General features: G+C 45.9%; 1 protein-coding gene across 2 annotated transcripts; it reads right to left on the bottom strand.

The window, feature by feature from the left end:
- Positions 1 to 194: 194 nt before the first annotated feature.
- On the bottom strand, positions 195 to 25,644 carry ppfia3 (PTPRF interacting protein alpha 3). 2 transcript variants are annotated; one of them, XM_046414143.1, is made up of 31 exons: positions 25,336 to 25,641; positions 23,574 to 24,291; positions 18,665 to 18,766; positions 18,237 to 18,476; positions 18,088 to 18,147; positions 17,012 to 17,140; positions 16,791 to 16,883; positions 16,100 to 16,152; positions 15,903 to 15,996; positions 15,561 to 15,695; positions 14,724 to 14,807; positions 14,304 to 14,435; positions 13,276 to 13,338; positions 13,106 to 13,185; positions 12,416 to 12,584; positions 12,102 to 12,295; positions 11,349 to 11,586; positions 10,182 to 10,315; positions 9,937 to 10,091; positions 9,695 to 9,794; positions 9,521 to 9,602; positions 9,211 to 9,411; positions 7,997 to 8,062; positions 7,478 to 7,504; positions 7,111 to 7,286; positions 6,657 to 6,754; positions 5,093 to 5,268; positions 4,333 to 4,401; positions 4,055 to 4,217; positions 3,477 to 3,538; positions 195 to 3,174 (listed from the first exon to the last, which is right to left on the bottom strand). In XM_046414143.1, the coding sequence occupies exons 2-30, from the start codon at positions 23,907 to 23,909 to the stop codon at positions 3,486 to 3,488; spliced, it is 3,702 nt and encodes a 1,233-aa protein (XP_046270099.1). In that variant the 5' UTR covers positions 23,910 to 24,291; positions 25,336 to 25,641; the 3' UTR covers positions 195 to 3,174; positions 3,477 to 3,485. The 2 variants fall into 2 exon arrangements, with proteins under 2 accessions (XP_046270099.1, XP_046270100.1); XM_046414144.1 differs by lacking the exons at positions 195 to 3,174; positions 3,477 to 3,538; positions 4,055 to 4,217; positions 4,333 to 4,401 and having other exon boundaries at positions 5,115 to 5,268; positions 7,478 to 7,790; positions 25,336 to 25,644.
- Positions 25,645 to 27,114: the final 1,470 nt, after the last annotated feature.

Below are 27,114 nucleotides of genomic sequence, written 5' to 3'. Positions count from 1 at the left end.
TGCAAAGCAGTTAGTGCTTATAGCTGTCAAATAAATGTAGGGTGGCGTAAAAAGTACAATCTGCCTAACTGGAGTATAAGTAAAAAGTGCAATGGAAGTATTCAAGTAAAGTACTTCACAAGTAATATAAAATAGTAATCAAGTGTTTGGGGCAGAATAAAACCAACCAGTGGGAAAAAGAAAAATGGAGAAAATTTGCGATGATCAGCAGACCCACTTGGATCGCTTTATTTTTTTTCTTTTACATCACCATTTTCATCATCATCATCATCATCAATATTGTTTATTTTCCAGATGATATTTTCAATTTGTATTACTATCACTTTAATCATGGAAATCTGTTAAATCATTGCACAATTTGTTCTCAAAATGTACACATACAGTAGCGTATTTGAATGACCATTTTCAATGTTTTATATTTACTTTTAAAACTAGTTCAAATGAAGTCGAGAAGGAACGGAACTTGTACGTACATTTATCCAATACATACCTAAAGAAAATAAATAGATATCGTAAAAAATAAAAAATACAACTGAAAAAAATACACACATTTTACAAATTGATCCCCAGGCTCCCACCCCCTGTAGGTTTATCATACAGATCTATATATTTTTTTTTTTTTAAAGACACCTCATATCATTTTCACCACCAAAAAAATGTTTAGGTTTTTAGGTCATTGTCGTTTGTTTGACATGCATCGTAAACACAGAGGCTAAAGGTTTTGTTTCCCGGGCTTCCTCGGGTTCGCCCTCTCTTCCTGCTTCTCTCTGATCTCCCGCCCCTCAGTGAGCTCCTGCTTTCTGTTATGGCTTGTGTGTGCAGTAAAATGACCGGCTTCTGTCCGCCCTCTTTAGTTTTGTCTGTTCTTGCTTCCCCGTGTGAGTCGCTGTTTTGTCTCTCTGCCGATTAGCCGAGACCCTGAGCTGATGATTACAAGTCGTAAACCTGACACGACGGCATCGTGAGGAGTTTTTAACGTTAAGCCTCCCTAACTACATGCTGACATTTTGTTACCACTTTCTGTTCAGACGTATTTTACAGAGGGTTTGCAGTTCTTTCATTTTAATGATCGCTAAAAGTGCACCACAGATCTAAAGGCTCATTATTAAGTCAGAAAAACACTTTCACATCAAGTGCCTCGAGTTTTACAAAGCGTCCCTGAGCCCACGCAATGATATCCTTTATACAATCCTGCTGAACCTCAGCTGTGTGAACGACTGAGGCTTTCCAGGATGCCACTTTGATATCCAGCTGTAATCCTACCACCTGTTACCAATCAACCCGTTCACCTGTGGAACCACACTGGTTCCAAACTGGTCTTTTCGAGCTTTCCACAAGCTTTTCCAGCGTTTCGTGGCTTATGTACCAGCTGGTTTGAAATGTGCTAAAGTGTATATTTACAAAAAAAAAAAACAAAGTCAATGAGATAAAACATTAAATATGTTGTCTTTCTATTGTTTTCAGGTGAATATATATCAAAAGGGATTAGCAAATGATCACATTTGGATTTGTTTGCGGTTTACTCGGCGTCTCGGCCTTAACGGAATCAGGGTTGGACTTGGCTACCAAGTCTGCAGTCATAAATCTTGCTCGGATGTTGAGAAGCAGGGTGGGGTTTTCTCTACGAGAAGAGCTAGAAAATAGTGCAAACTTTACTACAGCATTCAGATGTATTTTTTGTATGGGGAATGTTGAGCTCTCTGTATTATAATTTAATTAAAGAGTTTGGTCTGGACCTGCTCTAACTGGAAAGTGTCATGAGATAACTTTTTTTTTTTTTTTTCACTTTTTGTGAATTGGTGCTATATAAATAAACTGAATTGAATTGAATTGTACTGATCTGAAGGCGCAATTTAGTATGTGGGTGCACAAGTGCATTAGCATTTTGAAAAAGTTGGGGGACTCAGAAGAGGCAGATTTTTTAAAAACACGATAAAACCATCAGAGGCTCAGACATCCTGACTGCTTTGCCTTGGTGTGGATGAAACACTGGGTCATACTTTTCCCACAATGCAACTCAGAAGAGTCTTGTTTTCTAAATGGCCACCTCTTTCAACCCCCATCTGAAAGACTTTGCCGGGTGATACCACTATGGCATCATGAGGGTCAATCTCGTCCAGCACCACACAGGAGTAGGGCTCCTCCTCCGCCCGATGAGTAAACTGAATTTCATGTGAAAAATCTACAGAGTGGCCCTTTATCAGCTCCTTGTAAAGTACGCCTGTTCAGACGGTGGTACCAGCACTAACTGTATGGACTTCCTGCCATCGACATCTGAACACTCTGTGGCCTCGCTCCACCCCGTCCCCTCCACCTCTGAGCCTTTGATCTCTGTAATGGGCTCCCTTCAAAAGAGATTACTCAGCCTATCAGCTTTCAAGGTGCCAATAGACAAAGCCTGAGGAGGGTCCCTCTGATGTGGCCGGAGCTAAACGGTGTTCTGAAATCGGACGTGTTTTACTGCACGACCAATTGGGGACACTTAGACGCCCCTGATGGGACTATAGATGCCAACTATAGAGCCACAATGGCTGACACTGGACACCAGCTGACTCGTGAGTAGGCAGGAGAACAGCGGTGTTGTTTAGGGTTATAACCCCATCCAGCCACATCCCCCAGTCATTGTGACACCCTTCCAGTCACTCTGCTCGTTTTTTAAAATCTTTATGGTGAGGTTAACTCCTGCCCTGTTGCTGAGCAGAGGTTATAAGGCGACACGTTGAGCTGTTTTCAAACTGTAAGAGAATAAATGGCAGCAAGTGGTTTCCTCTGAAGGTAGGAAAATGAGCCCTGATATTGCCCTAACTCTGCTGACTGTGTGCAGACTCCAACAGCAATGAAGAGAGGGGAAACCTGCACGACCAGCGCAAACCTAACGACACCGGCGCTGGCCTTCGTTAACCCCGCTGCACAGTCACATCGAGGGAAAGAGCAAAGACAGAATGACAGGAAGAGAGACAGAGAGAGAGAAAACAGCTGATCCCGTTCAACCTTCTTCGTCTGGTCAGGAAATACATTCATACATTCTTCATGTCACTCTCCCCCTTTCATTCCTTTGCTTCTGTTATTGCAGAATGGTCAGACCGATTTATTTTGAAGTTAAATGGTTATACTCATTGCTTCTTTCTCCGTGGATGAGCAAGAGGGTCTTCTAGTCCCAGTCCAGCCAGCGCCCTGAGGAGAGAAACAGCATTATTACCACGTCATTGCTTCCATGGCCTGACTTCAACTCTAAATCCCCACGAACCAAACCCACCACTTTAAAACCTTAGGGGAACTACTAAAATCCCGGGCTCAAACCAATCCGCTACAACAAACAAATACATAAAACAATGAGGTTCAAACGAATGGGCCTGCCACATGTGCAAGCCATCTCGGAAGCTTAGAGAAACTGTTTTATCTCACCGCACAGATAAAACCCCACATGGATGCAAATGCTACTAGACAGTTTAATTAACATGGCGGACGGTTCTCACCTCAGCCCCTCAACAGGAGTACGTCCTCACTGAGGCAGATTCACCCCGGGCACCAGAGCTAGCTGTGTTGGAGACCGGGAGACAGACATAGACGGAGGTCATTATCTCCAACTGCAACGTCTTAAACAGCACTGACCTTCCACAGGCTTTGCTATTAACAAGTGGAACGAGGGATAATAGTCCTCCTCTGTACTTTGAAGCGTCTGTTCCTTGTTATTGCCAGTTCCTCTGCAGAAAATTCCACTGCCAAACTAATGGCAGAGTAGCATGAAAACAACCAACTGCTCCGCGCATGTGACTCTCTTGCTTTAGCAGCGGCTTATATAACACGCTGAGATGAAATGTTTCTGTTCAAGGCTCATTTCCAATAGATCAAGACGTAAACACATGGCTCATTTAATATCAGACCTGCAGAAGAGCTCTGGAACAGCCGTAGCTGCGGCAGGCCTTTCACCCCCATTCCTGCCATGCTCTTCATGCGAACAGGTTTTTACTCATCGTCTAAATTGAGACGCGCCTTGAGGGCTCAGCTGAACAAATGTGAATATGAGAGCGAGGGTGTCACAGGTCAGACTCACCATCACTCTGAACCTTTCTCAGGGTAACGGAGGGCGTGGAGATGGCTGAGGCACGGAAGTTAGCAGGCAGGGTCTCGGCGGAGTCAGAGGTCACACCTCGGAGGTCCTTCTCCCTAAACATCTTCCTCCAGGAGGGCGAGCGTGTGAACGTCTTAGTTCCATCCTGCCACACAGTGTGCAAACAAAAAGATGGCTGCTCAGACAACCTGTCGCTTACTCAAATCTGTATTTGTGTTTGTTTTTTATTTTCTTAAATTAAAGCCGATTAGCACGCTGACCTCATCAGGTCGTCTCTCGGTTCCCAAGGTGATGAGCGAGTTGTACTCTTGCTCCAGGAGCTGCCTGGCCTGCAGGGGGAGAAGTGATGTAGAGCTCTGAGATTCGTTCGGACACATTTTCAGGACGGGTGTGCTGTGCCGGCTTTCATTAGATCATGTCTGAATTTCATGCATGCTTTAAACCAGTGAGGATGTGACTCTAAAGGATCAGATGAGGCTTGCTACTTTAAAATATGTTTTGGCAGAGAAGTGATAGAAATGATGGAGAGACGTGCAACAAAAGTCCCTATTTGGACTATGATTTTGAGATATATTTGACACATGCATTGAATAAGACAAATACATCACCTGTGAACCTTATTATTATTGTCTGTATCATTAAGGCCCTTGACTGAGAAAATGCAGTTTTGTCTGCTGAAGTAAATAAAGTCTCCAATTATTAGTGTAAATTGTATAAAAATCTTTAAATAAAGAAGCTGTATATATAAGCTTTTTAATTTCCACAGTTTGTTTTGTGTTCGTAATTCCACACATTGCTTCACCAATGGAAGGAAACGGACACAGTTCATTTTGGGACCTTTCTTCATGTTTCCCCTTTCTATTGACAAAAACAAGTCAAAATGGGCCAAGTTCTATTTAAAAACACTATTGGAGGGACCTAAAACATTTTCCTTTTAAAAACTAAAACCACTCTTTTATCCCTACTGCAGCTACTGAGAAAAGCGTTTTCTGCTGTGACTGTTGACAGCCTGTCCTTTACCTGTGTGTTCTGATTGGGGATCTGCAGCAGCAGGGCCAGGTCAGTGTAGTCAAAGGTGTCGTCTAAAGCCAGCAAGGCCCCGTGGACGCCGCTCTCACGGAGGTTGTCGGCGTACTCCTTCAGCCCGAGAGTCTGCACCCAGCACATCACACGCTCATTGGACCACACCATCACATCTGGGAGGAAAGCAGAGAGAAGGTGAGGGGAGGGATACGAGGAAGGGGGGAGGCATCCATCTGCAAACGACCAGCTGTCTGCTCACTGTTTTCATAAGCAAGATCAGGTTTCTTAATATTCTGGTCACTTCCTGAAGTTAAAGCTGAATGAAACATGCAGGTCTGTTCAGGCTTATTTATGGGCTTCTGGAGGGGTTAAATTACTGGTGAGTGATCAAGAGAGATAGTAGAATAGAGAATACTGATGTATTGTCTGACATGGGTCAGCCTCAAGATCAGCCAAAACCGAAGCTCACAAATCATTTGGGAAATTCTTCTGCAAGGAAATCGGCCAAGATGAACTGGCTTTAAATGTGGAACATGTGTATACCAAGGCACAGCGGTGGGCGAGCGGGAGATTTGGGTTTGTTTAACGACTGAGCGTGTTGACATTTGTGTAATTATTATCCTGCCAAATTGCACCAGAAAGCTGTGGCTTATAATCTTTTCTAAGGATGGGGTTGAGGGGAGCAATAACGAAGGGGTGGTCCAAACATCTCCGAGCAATGTGGGAGACAGCAGAAATCAAAGGAAATGTTTGTTTTGTTTGCCTTCAATAAGTTTGTGGGGTGTTTTTTTGTGTCCAAGCAAGAATTTTACTTTATTTTATATGCCAAAGCTGATGTAAGGCAATTAATGATTTTTATGGTTTACTGAGTTTGGGCAGTAATTTCCTTTCTCTTTTTATGGCCACATACTTTTAAAAAGTCTTGTTTAAAACTTGAAAGCAATAAAGCAAATGGCACTGCAGCCAACAACTTGTTGTGAAGAAAGGAATAGTGATGATAATGATTTAGCTCTTTAAATTAAATCTTGTAAACTGCAGGTCAAAGACGATGATTTGATTGGCCATATGCTACTTTATGCAGATGATATAATCTTAAAAGGCACAGCATGAAGAAAGATCTGCAGTAGGTGCTTAATGTTGCTGGAAGCGGAGGCTGATGCTAAACCAGGAAAAAAAGAAAACCACACGAAACATGAATTATTCTGTTTTCTTTCCTGAGAACTGATAGTGAAATCTAAAGTATTTGATGTAAAAATGCTGTTGAATTGTACTGTAAAAATTATGCAGGAAACAAACTCCAACCCTTGGCAACTTGTGCTGTGTTTTAGAAACATTAGTTAAAAGTTATTTGTTTGTTGTTTTAAAAAGTTATTTTCAAAGGGATAAGATGGACTTGACACAAGAAAATTAGAAAATCACTGCTCTCAAGAAGGCAACAGCGTAGCATCAATACAGGAATTAGTCACAGGAGTTAGTCTGGTGCACACGAAAGGCACAACACCACATCCAGCACCTGGGCCATGAATGGTGAGATAATGGCAGAGGAAAAACAAGAGCTCACCTTTGTTCTGGTGGGCGCTCTCCTCTCTCCTCCTCTCCAGCTCCTTGCGATCGTAATTCAGACGCTTCAGGCACATGATGCCGTAATGCAAACTGACCCTGGGAAAGGTTAAAGAACCAGAGGGTGAGCGGCTGAGGCGGGTTAACAGAGGGCGCGTTTCCACTCTCACCTGTACTCAAAAGGCATTAACACAATCCAACACCTTTGACCCCCCTCGACTCTCTTAAGAGACAACTTAAACAGGGCCCGGAGACATACACCTGAACAGCGTGAGTGTCACAACAACAGGAGCACTCCCTATTTGTCTGTTAACACCTTCATATTTCCCATGTCACTCACTCACAGGCACAGAGCGTCAACAGAAAAGAATGAGACTGAGGACAGGAGAAGTGACAGAAGAGTTATATGAGCTATAAAAGAGGCGAAGAGTGGGCACGCACAAGCCCAGCTCTACCTGTGGAAGCTGTCCACCATTTTGAGTTGTCCTCTCAGCTCCTTCTTGGTCAGGTGGTCCAACATGCGGGCATCCACCAGGGACTCCATGAAATAGCTGCGATACTGCGGCAGGCCCAGGCTGGGCAGCCAGTCGTTGCCCACCCACTCGTGATTCATATCGCCATAGGCCAGTATCTGGAGGGGACAACCACAGACTATCAACGCTGATTCACGCTCCGCGTGACGTCTGGTGGTAGCGCAAGACAGCAGCTCATGACTCACTGTGGTTAGTCTAACTAGAGATAACATTGTTAACAAACTCGCATCAAGTTATGTGTCACGTTAATTCTGACTTTTCAAAAGGCGGAGGCGCAGGTGATCCTTACCTGATCCCAACTGAACTCTTTCAGCTCCTGCAGTGCCGAGAGAAGACGAGAAGCAGACAGAGAGAGACAGAGGCAGAGAGAGAGATGTGTGGAGGTGGCAAGGGAAAGGGGAGCAGGGGTCAAGAGCAGGGTGGATGGATGGAGAGATGATGGAGGAGAAGCAGAGGAGGAGGCAGCGGTGGCGGCAGCAGCAGCAGCAGGAAAAGAGGACAAAAAGGGAGGAACAGTGTGTTAGTGAGCGGGTAATTAGTTGGAAGCAGTTCACATTGAAACGGCAACCAGAGGGAGAGAAGAAGATGCTCAACACTATGACCTGGGCCCACACAGGAAGAGATTAACAAAAAGAGACAGAAATTTAAAAAGAGAGATAAAGAGAGACAGTGACAGGAAGAGGAGGAAGGGGAGAGACTCGTCAGCATGGTTCAGACCAGGTGAGAAGCTCAAAACAATCCAAATAACCACGAAAAAAAACATGAAAGAGGGTTCGTCACACAGAGACGGGACAGCAACAGCACTAACCGGAGGCTTGGTGGCAGCGTTCAGGGACTCCATCTCTGCGTGGGTCATCCACACGTTACTGGTTGACTGCGGTCAAAAGAAAAGTGAAGCCCTGAGATTATAAAAAGCTGCACATATTGCCTCGCCTGCCTAAAGTACTGACTCAACACTTTCACATTCTTCCAGTGCCAAAAAACAAGCCACATCATATGATGCCATCGAACCACAACAGCAGACTGCTTTTTTATTGCCATGGTGATTTTGATGAACAAGAGGTTCAGCTGGTTTATCTGGGAGGATAAATCTGTTCAGCAGAATTGTGGGATTGATCATTATTATGGTTCCTGCTGTAAATAAATGCGAAGTCAGACCAGGACCAGGAGGAAGCCAAACCTAAATTTGGCCTTTGTTCCAAAATCCACAGTAAGAAGAATTGGTTATTCGAGGCTTTATATTCCTTGAAACAGGAGAGATAAAAAGCAGGAGCGCAAATGCAAGCGTGTGCAATGGTTTTACTACATTTTTCAACATCTGGTTTTTCTTTGTGGCTGTGTGACAGGGCAAAAACTGTTGCCAAGTTTCATTTTTAGGTGAAATGGGTGAAACTTTGAGCAGCGCCAGAACAATTTACCGATCATACTTTTATTATTTTTGACATTTATCACGTTCATTCATATGTTTCATATTCTTTTGCATTTAACATTGTCTGCTTTTGTTTGCTCTTCACTGCTGCAGCTTCACACACTTTTCTTTCCAACATTCCAACAGGACCAGCTTTTTAATTCCCATCAACCCTATCTGATATCGTATACTCTCAGTCATATTATTTTTGTATTGTATCAGGGGTGTGTGCTCCTAATTTCCCCTCATTGACATTTTAACTAATCTCAAAACTGCAAACACCTGGTTCAACACGCACCTCATACTGCTCATACAAATGCAGCATTTGTGTCTTGTCAGCAGAAAGTTTGCGCTCAGCATGGAGAATAGGCCTCAGTAAGTTTTTAAAAAGGTATCAACATGCTGATGAATGTGTGAGTCGACATACGAAGATGTTTAAGGTCTTAGTGCCCTCCAATTAAAGGACTATTCACCTTTAATTCTAATAGCAGGCTATCTAAACTGGGATTTTTTTTCTGACACAAGAACAGATTGTGTGGTCATAACTTGTCTTTTTGCGAGGTTAACTGTACGGTCAGGGTGAACGAGCATGTTAAACGTATGCGAGGTCTCACAGAGCGAGTGCTGGCCGGGGCAGACGGGCTGGTGAGGGACACCATCTCCTGGATGGCCAGTCGCAGCTTGAGGCGGTGAAGCGGGTTACTGATGCCGATCTCCCTCTGGATCTCTGTGTCCGACAGGTTGGCCATGATGGCGCCGCTTTTCACGTTGGCACGACAGGCTGCGACGTACCAGGCGGGCATTCCCACCCACAGCTGGAGGGAGGCAGACAAATACAGGGGGAAAGATGAAGAAGAAATGGTTCCAAATTTTGACCTTTAATCGCTAAGCCCCGTCCCTTGGGCTTCTGTGACTGCACAGTACCTCCAACCAAGATACAACAGTGGGTCCGTCCCAAGATGCGAAGGGAAGTCCTTGGCGACATGCTTCTTCCAGAAGCTCGTGTCTGGGTAAGAAAAATAAGAGTTCCATAAGTCTTGACAAAAATATTAATCTGAGAGGCAAACTGACACAAAACAGGGGAAATGATCCACAAACTTCTTCTTGCTACGACGGTCTTTATCTGCTGGACCCAGAGTCCCAGTCTTGTTCATTGCCATTGGGTCTCCAGAGGCTAGATCTTCAGAGGGTGTAGATGCTAGAGGAGACACGGTAAGGTCAAAGGTCACAAGAATGAAAGCCAATATAGATATGAATACTTCAAAGCCTAAGCAGCTCAAACAGAATGGATTACTGATATGCAGTCGGTGTTATCCCTCCCTTATCCTCCATCTGCTTACCGAGAGATGCAGATCCATCCCGCCCAGGTTGGCCCATCCTTACTTTGTCCCTCTTTCCAAAAAGCCGACCGATGGAAGACTTTATGCTTTTCTTCTTACTGGACTTGTGGAGAGAATCTTGGCTGCTGTTGGAACTGCTGCCATCTGCCGAGAGACTGGAAAGGACAAAGGAAATCACTGAGGGGGAACAGCCGAATAAAGACTAAACCATTGTGTTTGATGTATTTAACGTGTAGGTGCCTTACCTGCGAAACTCCCGGGGGTCATCTAGCATTGCACCAGGATGGGTAAGCGTCATCCTGTCCAATCGCAGGGCACGAGGAGTGGAAGGAGGCGTAGAGTCAAGAAGAGCGAGGGCGCGATCATCATCTTTGTTGTTCTAAAATATGCAAAAGGAGCCATGAGAGCAAGCAAAGCAAGCAAACATTTCTCATGGTGTGCAGCCTGGATGGTAAACCCAGTTTAAGGGCCATTTTTCCTCCAGTACAGCTGAATCACTGAGACCAGGACTGCTTTGGCAAATTAAGCATCTCTTTCCACATAATAAAATGTCTCTTTTGGGTTGAGTAGTCTGCACTCTGTCATGTTCCTGATCATCTTAAGCTAAAGCTAATTATCCCGACTGACACATCATTATGATTATTTCAATTAAGAGACACAAGAAAATTATTGCAATTGTTAAAACACTTGTGTGATGGATAAGTGTATAGGCTCTTCAATCCCACAGATGTAGCTAAAGAGTCCAAAAAATATATATTGTCCCATCACAGCGAGCAGGCGGTTAGCTTAGCTTAATTCAACAACTGGAGGCAGGAGAAACAGCCAGCCTGGCTCTGTCTAAAGATAACAAATCCCCCACCAGCACCTCTGAAGTTCACTTATTAACATATTACATCTGATTTGATTAATCCATCCAAGAAAGTCATGTGTAAAAACTACAATTTGGCCATTTTATGATGTCAGAACCATTCTTTCGATTTTGCTTGACCGTGCTAAACTGTTTTCTGTCTTTGTGTATTCTGCCAACTTGAACCACAACATAAACCATTTACTCGTTTCCAGTCAGAACTACCACATTAACGTTGCAACTTTCACAATCATCGCTGACTACATGTTTTTTGTTTATTGCACCATATTTTGTAATACATCCGCCCGTTTCCGAAATGCTGGAACAAGTGAGTCTGGCATCAACCACCATACCACCCTAAACGTTACTTGAATCAGTCTGACGTGCTGTTGAAGTATAACTTAACTTCCCCGACCCTGTCTGCATGATTTACTTATGCTTTATTTACATGACTCACTGTCTGGAGGAGCTGTTTGCATAAACAGGGAGGATGATACATAGGCGAGATTAAAAAAAAGGTTAACACGAACAGCAATAGAAGTTTATTCCTGCATTCCAGGGGTACCTGTCTATCAGTCTCACGGGCTGGGGAGTGAGGCAGGCGAGGGGTGGAGTGTCCAGAGCTGGGTGGAGAAGGGGAGGCCAGGGTGGAGGATGTGATGGACGAGGGGATGAAGCCTCGTCCTGTGCCGTCTCTCCCCAGGGAGGATGGAGGGATGGGCGGGCTGTCCAAAGCCACGCTGACCCGGCTCTCGATCTCTTCGGCCCGCAACTCGGTGTTCTCCTTCTCCTCCTGGATCAGTCTGGTTTTATTAAATATAATACAAAGTTAAAATGCTATACTGGTCTTTAGATCATATGACTTACCAGCAAAAGTCCCCCAAAAAATGAATGCAATAATTTTAGCAGAACGTTGTTTTTTCTTCTTTGCTAAAACATTAATCATCTCATTACCCCTCAAATATTTGGCTCAAAAGTATTTAAAACTAGCTTATACTTTGATGCATCAGTATAAAAACAAAAATTAATAACACCATATATTATATATCACTCAATGGAGAAGGAGTACATTAATTTTTAGCACTTTACTAAAAATATGTGCAAAATATGTACTTCTGCAGGACTTCATCTTTCATTGTATTAATTGTACTGTTAAGTATATGATCTGAGTATTTCTTCCACCACAGCAGATTTTCTTTACGGTCAGAGAAGTGTTGATGCGTTTATATTATGTGGTGTCGTCTCGGGCTGCATCACGTAGAGAGATGTTTCCTCTCTCCCTCACAGCTGCTGAACTCGTACTGCCACCCTTCCTTACTTGATCTCCTTATTGATGGCCTCCAGCTGTTCCTGCAGCATGATGGCCAGGGTCTGCACGTCCGTCTGTCCGCTGGGCGACAGCAGCTCGGAGCCAAAACGAGGCTCCCCGTCGTCCTCATCGTCGGAGCAGCCCACATCCAAGCCCGGTTCAAACCCGCTCCCCAGCAGAGCTCCGCTCTCCCAGTCTGGGTACTGCACACACAGAGCAAGAAGAGACGAGGGAAGTGAGTCTGTGCTGAATCAAAAGACATGCAGATGTGTGAAAATGAAGCTGCTTTTTTCTGGTGAGTCGTAGGGATGTTCGACTCTCGCCTTGGTGGAATCCTCTCGGGCGGAGCTCCAACGAGCCCTGTGACTCCGCCTGACCACGCCCCCAGTGGGGGCACTGCCAAAGGGATCCAGGTGAGTGCTGGAGCCTGCTGGGAGGGACCCGCCTCCATGGGAATACCTCAGTTCAAGAGCACTACCTGGCAAAGAGCGACTGCAGAGATGGAGGGAGAGATAAGATGAACAGTAACCATTTCTGCAGGGTGAATAACTGCAGTAAAACAAAGAAAAGCAAACAACAAGCAAGACGAGTGATTTAAGTAGACCACAGCTGGCAAAACTAAAACATGACTAGGAGAAATGAAAAAAAGACCAACACTAAATCTGAAATTTGAAAAAAAAGAGAAAAGAGACTTATACAAAACATCAATACAAAACATAAGAAAAACACGTGAGGAAAACTGTTGATTTGACTCTGTGTATCATATTCACATTAACAGGATGACAGAAGGCTGAAAGGAAAAAAGTCAAGAGGTGCAGATGAGAATGTGCGAATTCGAAGTGTTGGGCCACGTGTGTGTTGGTGTGTGTACATGTCAACACTGACAGAGTTAAACCCATCCAGTACGGAGTGATTTATCTACACGATCTGACGCCATAAGAGTCACAACACTGGCATCGTTACGCTCAGACACCACTGGGTCAGGGTTTTCACTCTTTGTGGATGGCACCAACCTGGAATAAGAGCCGCCGGGCCTCGCCCTCAGCTGATCTAACTCCAGCTGAAGCCTTTCCAGCTCCGCTATCAGCTGGTCCTGGGAGAGGAAAAGACACAGAGTTGGTGAAAAGAGGAACACAAATGTGTACTGGTTTGGACTAAGGCTGGAGACGAGAGAAGCGGGCACCTTGTTCGCCAGCAGATCGTCCTGGAGTTTCTTCATGTTGGAGAGTTCCTCAGACAGGGCATTCTGGAGATGGAAGAATGAGAAGCTTTATTGCTGTGAAACACTTTATTTTTTAATGAGATGCGTCCGTCTGAACAATGAGGTTTAGTGTGTTTGAGTTGAATGCTGTTATCAGTTAAGTGCACCCAACACAGCAATGTCTACCAATCCAGCCAGTTTTTCACCCAGATTTCTTCTTGTTGAAGCCCGTTTCTGCCCATGTTTTCAGAAGGAGGTTTTGTTCCTGCTGTGAAAGAACCCTAATCACTGCAGCTTACAGTAAACATTCTCCTTCTCCAATGCTGACTGCTCAGAAAATCATTCTGGTGATTAAAAATGGGGAAAAAAGGTGGAAAGTACTAAAAAGTGCTGATAACATGCTGATAATGCATGAGGGAAGTAGGATAAAATAAACAGAAAGCAGCAAAGAGCTTGTGCTCCAATTTCATCCAGATTTTTGCAGTTTAACTCACTTTTCACTCACCATTCAGATACTTGACTGAAGTAAAAGTTCCACACTGTTAAGATACTTAATGGTTTGTGGAGGTGGAGCTACTTTTACATACTTGACATACAGCAGGTTAGTTTAATCTGTATCAATGCGTTATATTTTGTAATGTGATTTTTTTAATGTCAGATAAATGCGCCAATATTTCCCTCTGGATTGTAGTTAATGTGAGAAGGAAATACTCACATCACGCAGTAAAAGTACCACCAAACTGTGGTAACTCAAGTGAGTGTATAGTAAATAAGCGTCACTGCTTAATTCCACTGTTCTGCATGCGAGACTCGCTGCTGTTTTGGGAACCAGTTTTGGAATTTACTCAAGTTTTGACTGGTCACTTCCTGGAGGGCAGACAAGTTGGTGAACATACCTGACACCACGAGTTAATTTGAGGAGGAAAGGTGACACATATTTAAGGTCTTAGAGACGGTTTCCTGTTGCAGTTTTCATGAGATCAAAAGGAGTTTCGTTCTGAGCAGGTCACCTTTTCTTCCAGGGCGGCCATTCGCTCCTTCAGGTGGAGCTGCAGCCTCTCGTTGGACTCAGACAGCAGCTTGTCCACCGTGTCGGAGAGACGCTTGTTGTGTTCATCGTTCATCCTCTCCCTCTGCCTCGCCTGAGGGGGGGGAGAGACGGGTGAGGGCGAAAGAGAATAAGAAGAAAAAAAAAAAAGCACGAGGAGCGAGAAAAAGGGGAGGGTGGGAGGAGAGTTAATAACAAACATTCTGCTTGACTGAGAGCGAGAGACAAAGATTTCTATCTGAATGTGCGCAGCCAAATAGAGGGTTTAGAAAATTAGTGCGCCTTTGTGCTGCGCAAAGCCTGACAAAAGGAACGGCATGAAAGAGGGGGAGGATGAAAACAGAGAAAGAGAAAGAGAGATGGAAAAGCAAGCATGACTCACCCTCTGTAGCTCCTGGTTCTTCTCCTCCAGTTGCGCCTCCATCTGTCGCAGTCGCTCCTCAAAGTTACCATGACGCTCCTCCGCCTGGAGAGGAAGGAAGCGGGGTTAGAGTCTGCACACTGTTGCGACACTAAAACAAACCAACACAAAGGAAACTGCTTGTTGACAGTCCATCAATTAGTTACATGCCTGTACAGATCACAGCGCAACAGAAAAGTCTGTTTGGCTGTGTCTTACAGGTCATTAATCTGCTAATCTTTCCATGGACGCCATCTTGCCTGAACCTGCAAGGCATAAGTGTAGCCATTTAGGAGGCTTCGGAGGAGAGTACACAGCGTTTACAGGAATGCTAGACATTTACATATGAGCAATTAAATCCGTCACTTATGAAGAATTAGTGCTGCGTACAGCTCTTCACGTGTCGAGCAGCCAAGAATCAAATAGCTGCGCTGACTCTGTGCCCTGAGATGATCTTCCTCTCAGACTGTTTTCCCAATGATTACTGCCACCACTTGCTTAAAATATTTGGTAGTCATCTGTCATTTGACATCTCGTGTTCCATTTCACTCACGCATGAATACACACACACAAACACACATTTGTATTTGTATATATTCATGCCTGCAGCAGCCCACATGCCCACACATGCCCTCACACTCACTCATGTAATTGTGTCAGCATATTCCAACACGCATGCACATATTGCTGCTGCGTGGTGAGAACACTGCCCTTTTAATTTCATGCCATCATATAAAACTGCGTGTGTCACATTCTGGTAACTGATAAACGTGCCAACGGGGCTGGTACGGTTGCAGACACACACACACACACACACACCTTGTTGAGTGCTGCCACTCTCTGGGCGAGCTGGGCCTCGATCTCAGGCAGCGTCTCAGCCCTCTGCAGAGTTTGCTGCAGCTTCTGTTTGGCATCATCCAGACGCTCCTGGAGCTGCCGGTTCTTCTCCTCGCTCTGCAAGAAAACAGGATGAGAGAGAGTGGAGGTGAAACTCTGGGCGCGAGCGAAGACTGCCGGGGGCAGCAGATGTGAGAGAAGCCACAGGGGAGGGAAACAAAACGCTCTGATGGTACGTTCGGTGCGCCAACGTGAAACGTGGCCAAGCTGCCAATCAGCGACAGAAACACATACACACACAGGGATGAAAGAGGCTTTTCCCACCTGTCTGTACAGAGACTCTTTGCTGGCCAACTCGTTCTCCAGTTTATCTTTTATGTCGTGGAGAGACGTCGCCTCCCTCTGGGCACTCAGGTACCTGCAAATCAGAACAAAGCGTCAGACAGACGGAGCAGTGAGCGGAGCCCATTTTAGGTGGAGGGCAACGGGAGTTCACGAACACGAAGAAAAGAAACGCAAACCTGCGTTCTAACGTGGTGATTCTCTCTTCCATGTCTTCCCTTTGACAGAGTGCCTGGGAGAAATACAAGAAAGAAAAGATTCTGATGCAGAAATAGAAAGAAGAGCAGACAGAGAAAGCAGGATAGGGCAAATATCAAGTTTACAAGTAGGTGTTGATCAAAGGGAACTCGCCGGGCTTGAACAGCTATTAGCTGAAGAATGATAATGACTGGTTAATAGTAGCTGTTGACAGATTTCAAAAGCACCCACTTATGGGGTTGCACAAGTCCAAGAGAGAGACAGAGGGGGGAGACAGAGGGAGATAAAGGAGCAGCAGGTGAGGGGTAGCAGTTCGACGTGGAGAAGACATTGAGGGGAGAAGGTCTGCTGAGCAAACTGACTCGACTGCCTCTCGGCCCGAAAAAGCTCCACATGCCTTTCGACCAGCTACCAGCACGCCGACTGATTAACAGGGCCGCACGCATGTGAGAACGCCTGCGGCTCTACTGATGGCACTGTCACCATGGCTACAGGGTAGAGGCTCTCGTGTGTACAGTAACAGCCGCTGCTGCCAAGTAGGCAAATGGCTTTGTTGCCATAGCAAACTGTTACATATTTCCGTGAGCACGAGCAAAACAGAATCTTCGTGCCACAGCGACAGACACACATAGCGGCGGTTTATTGTCTGTCAGCAGCTCGGGCGAGTCTCACCTCTTTCACGTCCCTCTGTAGTTTCTGGTTGGCCTCCTCCGATCTGGCCAGTTCCCTCCGGGCGGACGTCAGCTGCTCCTCGATCTCCCCGACCTGACGGGAAGCGACAGAAACGAGGCTGAGCGATCGCGTGCGCTGTTTTTTGGCCCGTTAGCTTCTTGTGATATTTTGCTTGTTTTGGTGAAAGCATTGGACCACACGGGCGTCTCCGAATCAAGTACCTGTCTGCACATGAGGGCCAGTCTCTCTTTCAGCTGTCCCAGCTCCGACCTCTGTCGCTCTATCTCGCCCTCTCTCTGCCTGTCGATGTCTGCGTCACTCAAGATGGAGGACGGTCCGTTGGGAAGCCGCTGCACAAAGAGAAAGGATTTACTTTAATTAATATTGCAGCATGTACCATGATACACACAGAACTAAAGGCGTTCAGATTTTCAGATTCACACTGTGGCGGGAAGCTTCTGGCACCCAGCCGCCTCGGGTCAGACTTCGTGGAAGCACATGGTGTTTTTAGCTGGTTCGTCTGCTACATCTCGACCGAAATATCTCAACAACCACTGAATAAATTTACCATGAAATTCTGTACAAGCTTTCATAGTGCACGGATCATGAAAACAGCGCCACCATCAGGCAAAAGTTACAACTTATTGTGTCAACCATCTACTACGGATGAAGGTAGCCAAGATTTGATTAGTCATGGTTAATTAAAACCAAAAATCCTGATTGCTGCGAAACATACACGTATTTATTTATTGGTGGAAGCCTGCCACCATATCAACACTGAGCACCACACAGGGATTTTGGATGTTTTTTTACTAATTAAAAAAATCTGCACGCAGCGCAGCGACTCGTCTTCCGCCTCTCTGCTCATCGACAGCTTGTACGAGTGGATAACATCGATTCTTTACCTCTGACGCTTAATGCCTCCTCGATCCACACGAATACTGAGACATATTTTCAAAGACTCAACGGGGTGCCAGCAGGACACAATGCAGTAAAAACAATTCCAGGCTCCCACCGACGGCCGCCGCGGCAGCTGAAGCAGTTAGGGTGGGTCAGGTAGAGACAGCTGTAGCTGACGGAGGAGGTGGAGGAGGACAGCAGGCAGCGAGGGCAGAAGCAACAGGTGAGACTGATATATGCAGCGGAGCGCCTGCTGTGGGAGACTCCCTGTCCTCAATTTCATGCATTCTCACCCTAAGTTCCCATAACACATTAGCTAACCTCCTCGTTGCTGCTGGAGGACTGTGTTTTGTTGTGCCGTGTTCTTTGTGAAACGCTTGCGTTTTCTGAACGTTACCTCTTTGCCATTGTCCAGTCCTTGCTGTCGTCGCTTGATTTGCTCCCTTAAAGACACAACCTAAGACAAGCCGGAGGAGAATCGTCAGAAGATTGATTCACACCAGAGATTGACTGAAACCTGTGAAGTAAAAACAAAAGCAGACTCACTTCTTGAGAGGAGGACTGCAGCTCTTCCTCCAGGGACGCCACTCGCTCCAGGGCCACCCGTAGTCTTTCCCTCACCTTCTCATCCAGCGCTTTGTGGTGCTCAAACAGGGACTTGAGAGCCTTCAGGACCTCCACCTCGCTAGACACCCCGGCTGGGGATTGGGCCTGCCTCTTCACCACGGTCATCCTCAGGCTGCGCTCGTGACGGGACACCAGGCACTCCAGATGTTCGAGCAGCAGCTGGAAACACATGTGGTTCAAATAAAGTAAAACCTCCCCACAGCGTACCTCTTATAAACAGTCTCAGGTGATTACTGTTCAGAAAATGCACGCCAAGAAAATCAGAGCAGATCTTTGTTTAACGACCGAACAAACACATGAACATAATGTTAAACAGATATTCAGTGTGGACATGGGAGTGCACTGACTCGCGTGTTGTTCCTCTCTGCCTTCAGCTCGGCTATCTCCTCCTCTCTCTCCAGCAGCTGTTCCCGGCAGAGGTTCAGCTCTTTGGTCAGCACTGCAAACTCCTGCAGGGTCACAAGAGGGTGCTGTTATTGACTCTGCTGCTGCTGCAGAGGTCATGATCGCATGCACACACACACACACACGCGCGCACACACACATGCGCAGGCTCGTGAAACTGTAGGTTTTGCTGCATCAATAAATTATTCTAAAATGAAGCCCTGTACTTTCCCTAAACCAGCCCCATGTGCTTCAACTTGAACTGGTGACTTCCTTCGTTTCCCTGAACTCCCTCGGGGTGCGGGCACAAACTTGGCTCAGCTGGCTGGTTTTACAGGTGGAGTTACCAGTAACAAGCTAACATGGGAGTTTCCACATCTTATGGCTGCTTTGTGTTGAATCTTTTAACCCACACACAATGTGAAAATGTTCATCAGTGAAAATGTTGTTTCCAAACTCTGTGGTCCCTGGACTGGAAATTTCCCAGCGTGAGGCTGCCTCTTGTAGCCGTGGCCAGTCACCCCACAGAATAAGAAACCGCAAAAAACCCTGCAGACTGTAACGTTTACTGCCAATATTTTCCGTCAGCTCACACAACGCAGTTAACTCCGGTGAGCAATTTGACCAACGTTGACTTCACTGGCAGACAAACATTCACAGGATTTCATTGCATTAAACAAACATGCAGAGGCATGCAGTTACATGCTGGCTGAAAGAGAACACGACTCACTACAATCCAGCCAAATACAGTAGAACCTTTGCCATATCTACCACAGCGCTCACGCTTAATGACCGCCGGGAGTCTTAAACCAGGCCTCGATATAAAACCCAACAACCATTCTCACTGCACGTCTTGCACCTGAAATTGGTTTAATTGCGTTTGCCTGCCATTAAAACAAACGCCTGGAGGTTAAACATGCATGAAAGTGACTGGAATTCGGCCAGTTGACGGCAGTCCAGTTGGATTGTTGTGATTTTGTGTAATTTAATCCATTTATGTGTAATGTGAGGTTAGCTACATCATAGTTATGATTAAGATCCGTTGCCTTTGGTCAGATTAAACAGTATCCATGGCAACAGGTCAACAAAGACAGGATGAAGAGACGATTTCAAGCACAAGTCACTAGGAGCGAGTCTGACTTTCAGCTGTGGTCTTCCGCCGTGCTGAGCCTTCATCTCCGCAATCACTGAACAGGAAGTGAAACGTCCCCATGTGCACATACTGTACGATGGCCGCTCATCCGTGCACTGATCGTCTTCTCGCTTCCACTCTGCTCATGTGTGACTGTGGCGTGATACACATATGACACATGGCCACGTGTGTGTGTGTTGTCAAAAAACACTCATGCGAACAAGTCATTAAAGGGTGCCGATGCGTTTATGGCGCTGCTGTTATCTTTGCTCTGCGTTAACAGTGATCAGTTTACCCCACACGGCGGCGAACTGGCGCCTCACCTCACACCCTCCTCCAGCCAAAACCAGTTTAAAAAGAACCGCATGTGCAGCCTGTAACAAGCCCCCGAGCCGATGTGCTCCCTGACCTGAAACGGGGGAGGAGGACGGGAAAATGAAGAAACTCGTGCGAAAGGATGGAAGAGAAAGGACCAGGAAGGAAACTGCCGTGTACAGTTGGCATGTTGTGGGCCCGAAGGAGATCACAAGTCTGGGATCAATTCATGCAAAGGAAGGAGCGAGAGGGACCACCAACACCGGACACTTTGTAGATTCCTCTCCCCCATCAGCCGTTACAATAATCTTACCCTAAAACAGACCCTCAAAGCCACCTTCTCGTATGCAGCAATATGCAAATAGCTTGATTTGTTAGTCTGTGTGTGTTTCATATCAGCAGGGTTTTTTCTCTGTGTGCCATGCTGTCACTCCCTCCATCCCTCGCTCCTATTTTCCTCTCTTGGCAACGTCTACACGCAGACGAACTCGCTGAACTCATCTACTGTAGAACGTATTCGCAACCCTCCATGTGTTCCTCTATCTGCGTGTGTGTGTTTCTGCAGATGTGTGCGCCATATTGATCTGCTCTCAGTGAGGTAATACGGCCCTTTAATGTCCAGTCACTCTCCGTTCGAATGTGCAGCGCCGCCACGTCTGTTATTCCGTTTTGATTTTTCTGCCGTAGCGATAGAGAAAAATAGGCTCTAACGACGAGGGAGGCATCATCGCTGCCCGAGGCATCCGACAACGACTGCTGCCCGAAAATAGAGATGGAGCCCTCGTATGTTGAGTGAAATTACAAAACGATTAGCTCTCGCGCGCTGGGATGTGGGATGATATAATAATTGGTTTCTGTGCTACATTTTGCCGTCATCTTCAGGTTTCAGGTTTGTGCCTCTCATGTATTTCCATCACACTGGAATCACAAAGCCGAGCGTCGTCTGAAAAACCCACAAAGTCTTTCAGCGTTTCCAACATCCTCAAAGACGCTTTCGACCACATGGATGAACAAATATTCCAGGAGCTGCACAACGAACACGATTTGTGGCGTCCTTCTTGTACTTTCTAAACGCCCGTCTGAAATGATCTCCTCGCTCAGTTAGTGCAGAGTGAATCAAAATTTTAAATTCTATGATTCACTGTATTAGCAAATTGACACAAATATATTTTTACATATTTAAAGAATATTTTTATCTGACAAAAAAAAATGAAACAGTATAAACATTGTAATGATTTTTTTTTAAAAGTAATTGTCACTAGAATCCAGTCAGCCTCTATTTTAATGGGAGATTTCGTACCCTGAGGCAGACAGAACTGCCTGGTTTATAAGGAACCAATCAAAATGCAGACGGCTTCATTATTCTGTATTACACTGTTAGCGCTGTGTTGGCGAGAATCAGGTGATCCGATCCGTATCACCGCACAGAGCCTGCCATCCAGTGCATCACAACTGGCCAGGAGATGTACTGTTTCCGGTGTTCTCTGACTTTACGACGTTGTGCTTACTTCCTCCTGTCTCAGCTGACATTCTTACGCTGGCGTGGAGGAGTCAAACTCCTCACGACTCAAGAAAGATCCCAGCGCTAACAAACTAAAATATCACGAAAGAAAATATTGCAAATCGCCATCCAGCATCATTAAGAAAGTCCTTTTGTAAAACACAGTTTTGAGGTACTGGTACTGAGGGAGGTATTGGCTGTATTACTAGTTGCTTTGCAGAATACAACCATTTTAACCTAACAACTTTGTAACACAGACTTTTGTGATCTCGCTGATGATGTTAGAGGCTTCATCTGCTGTACTTTACACTCCACAGCAGCACAGTAAAGGAGCCACTTGGAGCAGCCACAACATTCAAATCCTGCTTACAGGTTAACATCAATAATTCAACACTGTGAAAGGAGCCATTTTCACCATGAGTGCTGTTGATTCGGTACGAGAAAACTGATAACACTTGTGTTCTTTTACTGTGATCAGATTTTCATGTGCTTTTCTTCTCCATTTTGGTTCTGCTGACTGTATGTGGAGTACAAACAAACCCTGCTGCTCACAAAGACAAGTTGGTCTTGTATTCTCATTTTTTTATGTTAATTTAGATGTTAGTTTAGATTTATTATGTTTCTAGCAAACCCCACTGCATCAGTGTGCCATCTAGCTCCATCACACTGAAGAGAAGGCAGACATCTTGACAGCTGATATCTCCAAAACGCTGCAGCTCACACCAAAACCACCTGAACGGATAAACTCCAGGTGAGAGAAGAAACATGTTTTTGATTTTATGAACTGTCCCTTTAATTTCATTGGACTCCATCATGATACTTGGCCTTGTAATTGTATTTTTATCTACTTAAAATGAACAGTTCACTCTAACTACAGTGTGAGTCAAGCATACTGAAGCATAACGCAGGCGTTTGTTCTCGACCCCTGACTTCCAGTGAAGGGAAATCTTAATGCTTCAGCACACCAAGACATTTTGGACAATGCTATGCTTCCAACTTTGTGGCAACAGTTTGTTGAAGGCCCTTTTCTATTCCAGCATGACTGTGCCCCAGTGCACAAAGCAAAGCTCCATAAAGACATGGTTGGATGAGTTTGGTGTGGAAGAACTTGACTGGCCCACACAGAGCCCTGACCTCAACCCCATCCAACACCTTTGGGATGAACTGGAACGGAGATTGTGAGCCAGGCCTTTTGGTCCAACATCAGTGTGTGACCTCACAAATGCTCTACTGCATGAATGGGCACAAATTCCCACAGAAACACTCCAACATGTTGTGGAAAGCCTTCACAGAAGAGTGGAAGCTGTTGGAGCTGCAAAGCTGTCTGTGTGTTTAGACTGAGACGCCATTAAAGTCGCTGTTGGTGTGATGGTCAGGTGTCTCAATACTTTTGTCTGTACCAACACGTCTATCTATTCCAGTGCCAGAAGCTAGAAGCTAACCATCTTTATCCCGCTTTAATGACAGCATAAAAACAGATTCTGAAATGTGGAGTCAGATATCCAACATTCACAGTATGATCTTGTATTCTCCTCAGTGATGAGGTGTCATCCTGTGTGCTACTGTGGGATGTGCAGACAAACATATTAGAGACAAACTGCACTTGTGAATCCAACATGCAAAACTTGTACTGAAAAAATAGACATTTAACTATCAGAGTCAGACTCTTCATTTTGGGGGGAACTGTTCCTTTAGGCAAGCATGCACAGCACACACACGTACACACACACTTCTCTTCAGCTTGGACAACGCAACATTCTTAATGACACGACTGAACTTCTCTTTTTAAACCAACTGCAAACCAAACAAAACCTTCCTTCACTCAGGCTTTCCTTCAGCCTGACCTTGACAAAGCAAAGCTAGCTAGTTAAAGCTAGTGCGATTCCCTCAGGCGGGTCAGCCCACCTCCTGCTGGTGGTCGTACCTGTGGCAGGGCGATGGACAGCTGCCTCTGGAGCGACTCCTTCTCGTGGCCCAGCTCCCGCAGGCGGAGGTGCGCCGTCCCCAGACTGTCCTGCGTCTCCCTCAGGCTCTCCAGCAGCCTCTCCCTCTCCGTCAGCATGTTCACCATCAGCGACTCCAGGTTGCCCGTGCTGCCCCCTTCGTCGCTGCCGCCCCGGGGATCCCGGCCGCCGTAGCCCCCCATGCCTCCCATCCCTCCGCCCATGCCTCCTCCGCCCCCCGCCGGGGAAGACGAGCCTCCTCCTCCACCTCCGCTGCGCCCGTCCTCCGAGATGGTGGGCATCACCTCGCACATCATCTTGAGGCCTGGATGTGAGAGGTTTTATCTGAGAAGCTGTCTAGGACACCTGAGCTCAGGGTCTAGTGGACGACTGACTCGTCATCAAACAGTGACTTCGTTAGTCTCTTCTCTCAAGCTGATTGGGTGTGGCTGGCAGGCAAGAAGGAAGTGCTGGCGGTGGGGAGGTGAACAGACAGGGCAGCTCTGTGAGTTCGTGAGTGAGAGAAAAGTGGGGAAACAAGTTCCAGTGGTTTGGGGGAAACAGTGACAGGTGACGTGGGGAGGGTGGGGGCTGAGGTGGAGGGGGTGGGGTGGGGTGCAGGGGCAAGAGGGAGAAGCGAAGGATCGGTGGACGACCTCTGACCCCCGGGCCAGTCCTTCACTGAGATGAGAGACGAACCTGGAAAGAGAAGAAGAGAGAGAAGAGGAGGTTTTCAGTGAATGAGGTTGTGATCTGGAGACAAACGATGGAGGCCACGGATACACACCACCACCACCACCACCACCACCACCACCACCCTCTCTCTCACACACACACACCTCTTTCTCAGGCGTTTCTGCAAACCTCGCGGAGAGAACAACCACCGCTTTTGCAGCAGCGCTGTCTCTTCCACTGACTGGCATCGCGATACTCAACGTCTGGACTAACTCATCCATCAGCGCACATCTCGGCTTTTACGTATCCGCGCGTCCGCTGCGATGGTGAAAATGAATGCGCATCATGTACGAAAACGAGTCGTGAACGGCAGCTTTGGCCCCAGCAGCCCACAAAACGCACGAACAGAACAATCAGCAGCCAGGCCTGTGGGCAGAAGGAGGAAGATGCGGCGCCGCTTCATACAGTCGTGTGTGTGTGTGTGTGTGGTGTGTGTGTCTGTGTTGGCGGGGGGGTGGGGGGGGGTCATCATGAATTGTAATTACGGGCTGTATCCAGGAGGAAATGGGCTTCTTTCCACGGCGCCGGAACCCATCTGTACAAACATTCAGGGTGAATCAGGAGGCTTCCTTTCCTCGGGGAGTTCAGACGGGGGATTAATGACAGTCCTAACGAAATAAATGGCCTAAATGGAGGGGGAAAACAGCCTTTTTTCCGTATATTCAGGGGTGTACAGGACAGCCTCGCACCGCTACCACATCATGGTGGGAGGTGCCAATCATCCTGTAAACGATGAAGGCCTAATTAACTGATGAAATCGTGAGATATTCCGCAACTGGATTATTTTTGTGTCCTGATTAACCTAAATGTCGGAAAACGCTGCGCCGCTTTGGCTTCATTCCGACTGCAAGGCGTCTATTTCCTATCAACACCCCGCGGCCCCCCACCCCACATCCACTCCCCCCACCCACCCATAAAAACAGCTGGACGGTCTAACGCACGGCTACATCCGTGCATCGCACATCGCCGTGGATTTCAGGCGCCACCAAACGATTTAGTGTGTCTTACCCTCTCCATGATCGACAGAGAACGGACATAAAGGCGCATCGCTGGTCGGTTCACTCCATCAGAGCATCGGAGAGACGGAGGCTGCAGCTTATCCCCGTTACAGCCCGGTTAGCAGCCTGCCCCATCCCCTCCCTCCCTCTGCTGTGGGAGCGACGGCTCGGGTTCAGCCGCTGCGTCGAGCTGCACGCAGGAAACACGGGCAACATCCGGCCAAGACTTTCACAATAAAACAGAAAGGCGCTGGTCTGACCAATAGTCACCGAGGTATCTAAGAGGAGATGGTAGAGAATCTTTTCCTTTTTGTTTATATTCACACAAATAACACATTATATCAAATACATCGAGACAACACGCTTCAACACATGTTACTAAATTCTAAATATATTTTTTTATTCATAGAAATCCAATCATTTATCCTCTCTTGACAAATTCTAATTTGATTCTAATTATTATCTGTAACATAGTTTTTTGTTTTGTTTTTTTTCATATATAGATTAAGGATGATTGTGTATACCACTAACTTTTAACACAGCTTTGAGGGCCCCCTGCATGTGACTGCACATACAGTACAAACACGTGAAAAATAAAATCCCAAACTGTCATAGAAATCTCTAAAGAATAAATATACATATAAAAATTAAATTTGATATTCTTGATGTGCACTCACCCTGAGCCTGTCTAAAGGTGTCTGGTTGAGTTGTCAGGCATCTAAACACTGGCCTGAATCGACTCCTCAGAAACATATCTTTAGTTGAGTAATATAAAATCCTTCTGTTAAAAATGATTAATCAAGCTACAAATGCAGTAATAAAGTCAGGCCTGACGGATTACGTATTTAAATAACCCAACGCATGAAGACAGAGAAATTGAAACATTATTCTGAAGACAAATAATTGTGCTTCCGGTCCTATTCCGGATGTTTCTGTGTAACTTGACGACCCCCCATCATTTATCTTCCCTCATCTCCTCCTCGCTATGATGCTGGGTCTTAAAGGAACAAGCTTCACAGTGAAGACTCCCCTCATTTCCCATCTCACTTCCTGATGCTCTTTGTCGCGGTTTTTTACCTTTAAAGACAAAACAACTGAACATATCAGTCTCAGATGTGCGTGAGAATTCATTTCTCAGTTTATTCTTACTGTGCGACACATGAAACTTGTCAAGAATAATTAAACAATTGCACCCTCTGGCGGCTCAACCAGGCAAATGCAATGCACTGCTCCCCTCCCATCATGGATTATGTTTTTTTTTTAATTTAACTGAAGGCTGTGAGGAACTTTTTAAAGATCACAATCAATAATAAGCACCTTTTAAATGACCAGAACCTTGACATACGTTGGTAGTTTATATTAAGGTAAAGAACTTGGGATTCTGTGAGGTTTGTTATTGAATTATTTCAATGGACAAATGAAACAAAAATTTAGTCAAATTTCTTCCTGATCATAAAGTGACTCTCGTGTCAGTAAACATTAACCAATCACATCAATGGAAATTAAAGCTTGGGTCCCTCAACCAATCAGAGCACAGAGGAGGCGGGTCTTAAGCACCAAGGTAGCGACGGGGGTGGGGGGGTGGTAGGTGACGTAATGTCAACCCCAGAGGGGGCTGACTTACAGAAGAGTCACTAGTGAATTAAATTTCCAAAAAGTATTTTAAGGAAAACGGAGAACGACAGAAAGAGGAAATTCATGTTGCTGGGTGAATTTAACAAACTAAGAAGCCCTCCATTCTGTCCTGAATAACAGACTTCAATGACGGCCCGACGACAAGCGTCAAAGG

Source organism: Scatophagus argus, chromosome 16 (assembly GCF_020382885.2).
Source record: "Scatophagus argus isolate fScaArg1 chromosome 16, fScaArg1.pri, whole genome shotgun sequence".
Taxonomy (NCBI): Eukaryota; Metazoa; Chordata; class Actinopteri; family Scatophagidae; genus Scatophagus; species Scatophagus argus.
Note: the sequence above shows the minus strand (reverse complement) of the source record. Positions and strands in the feature narration are given on the sequence as shown.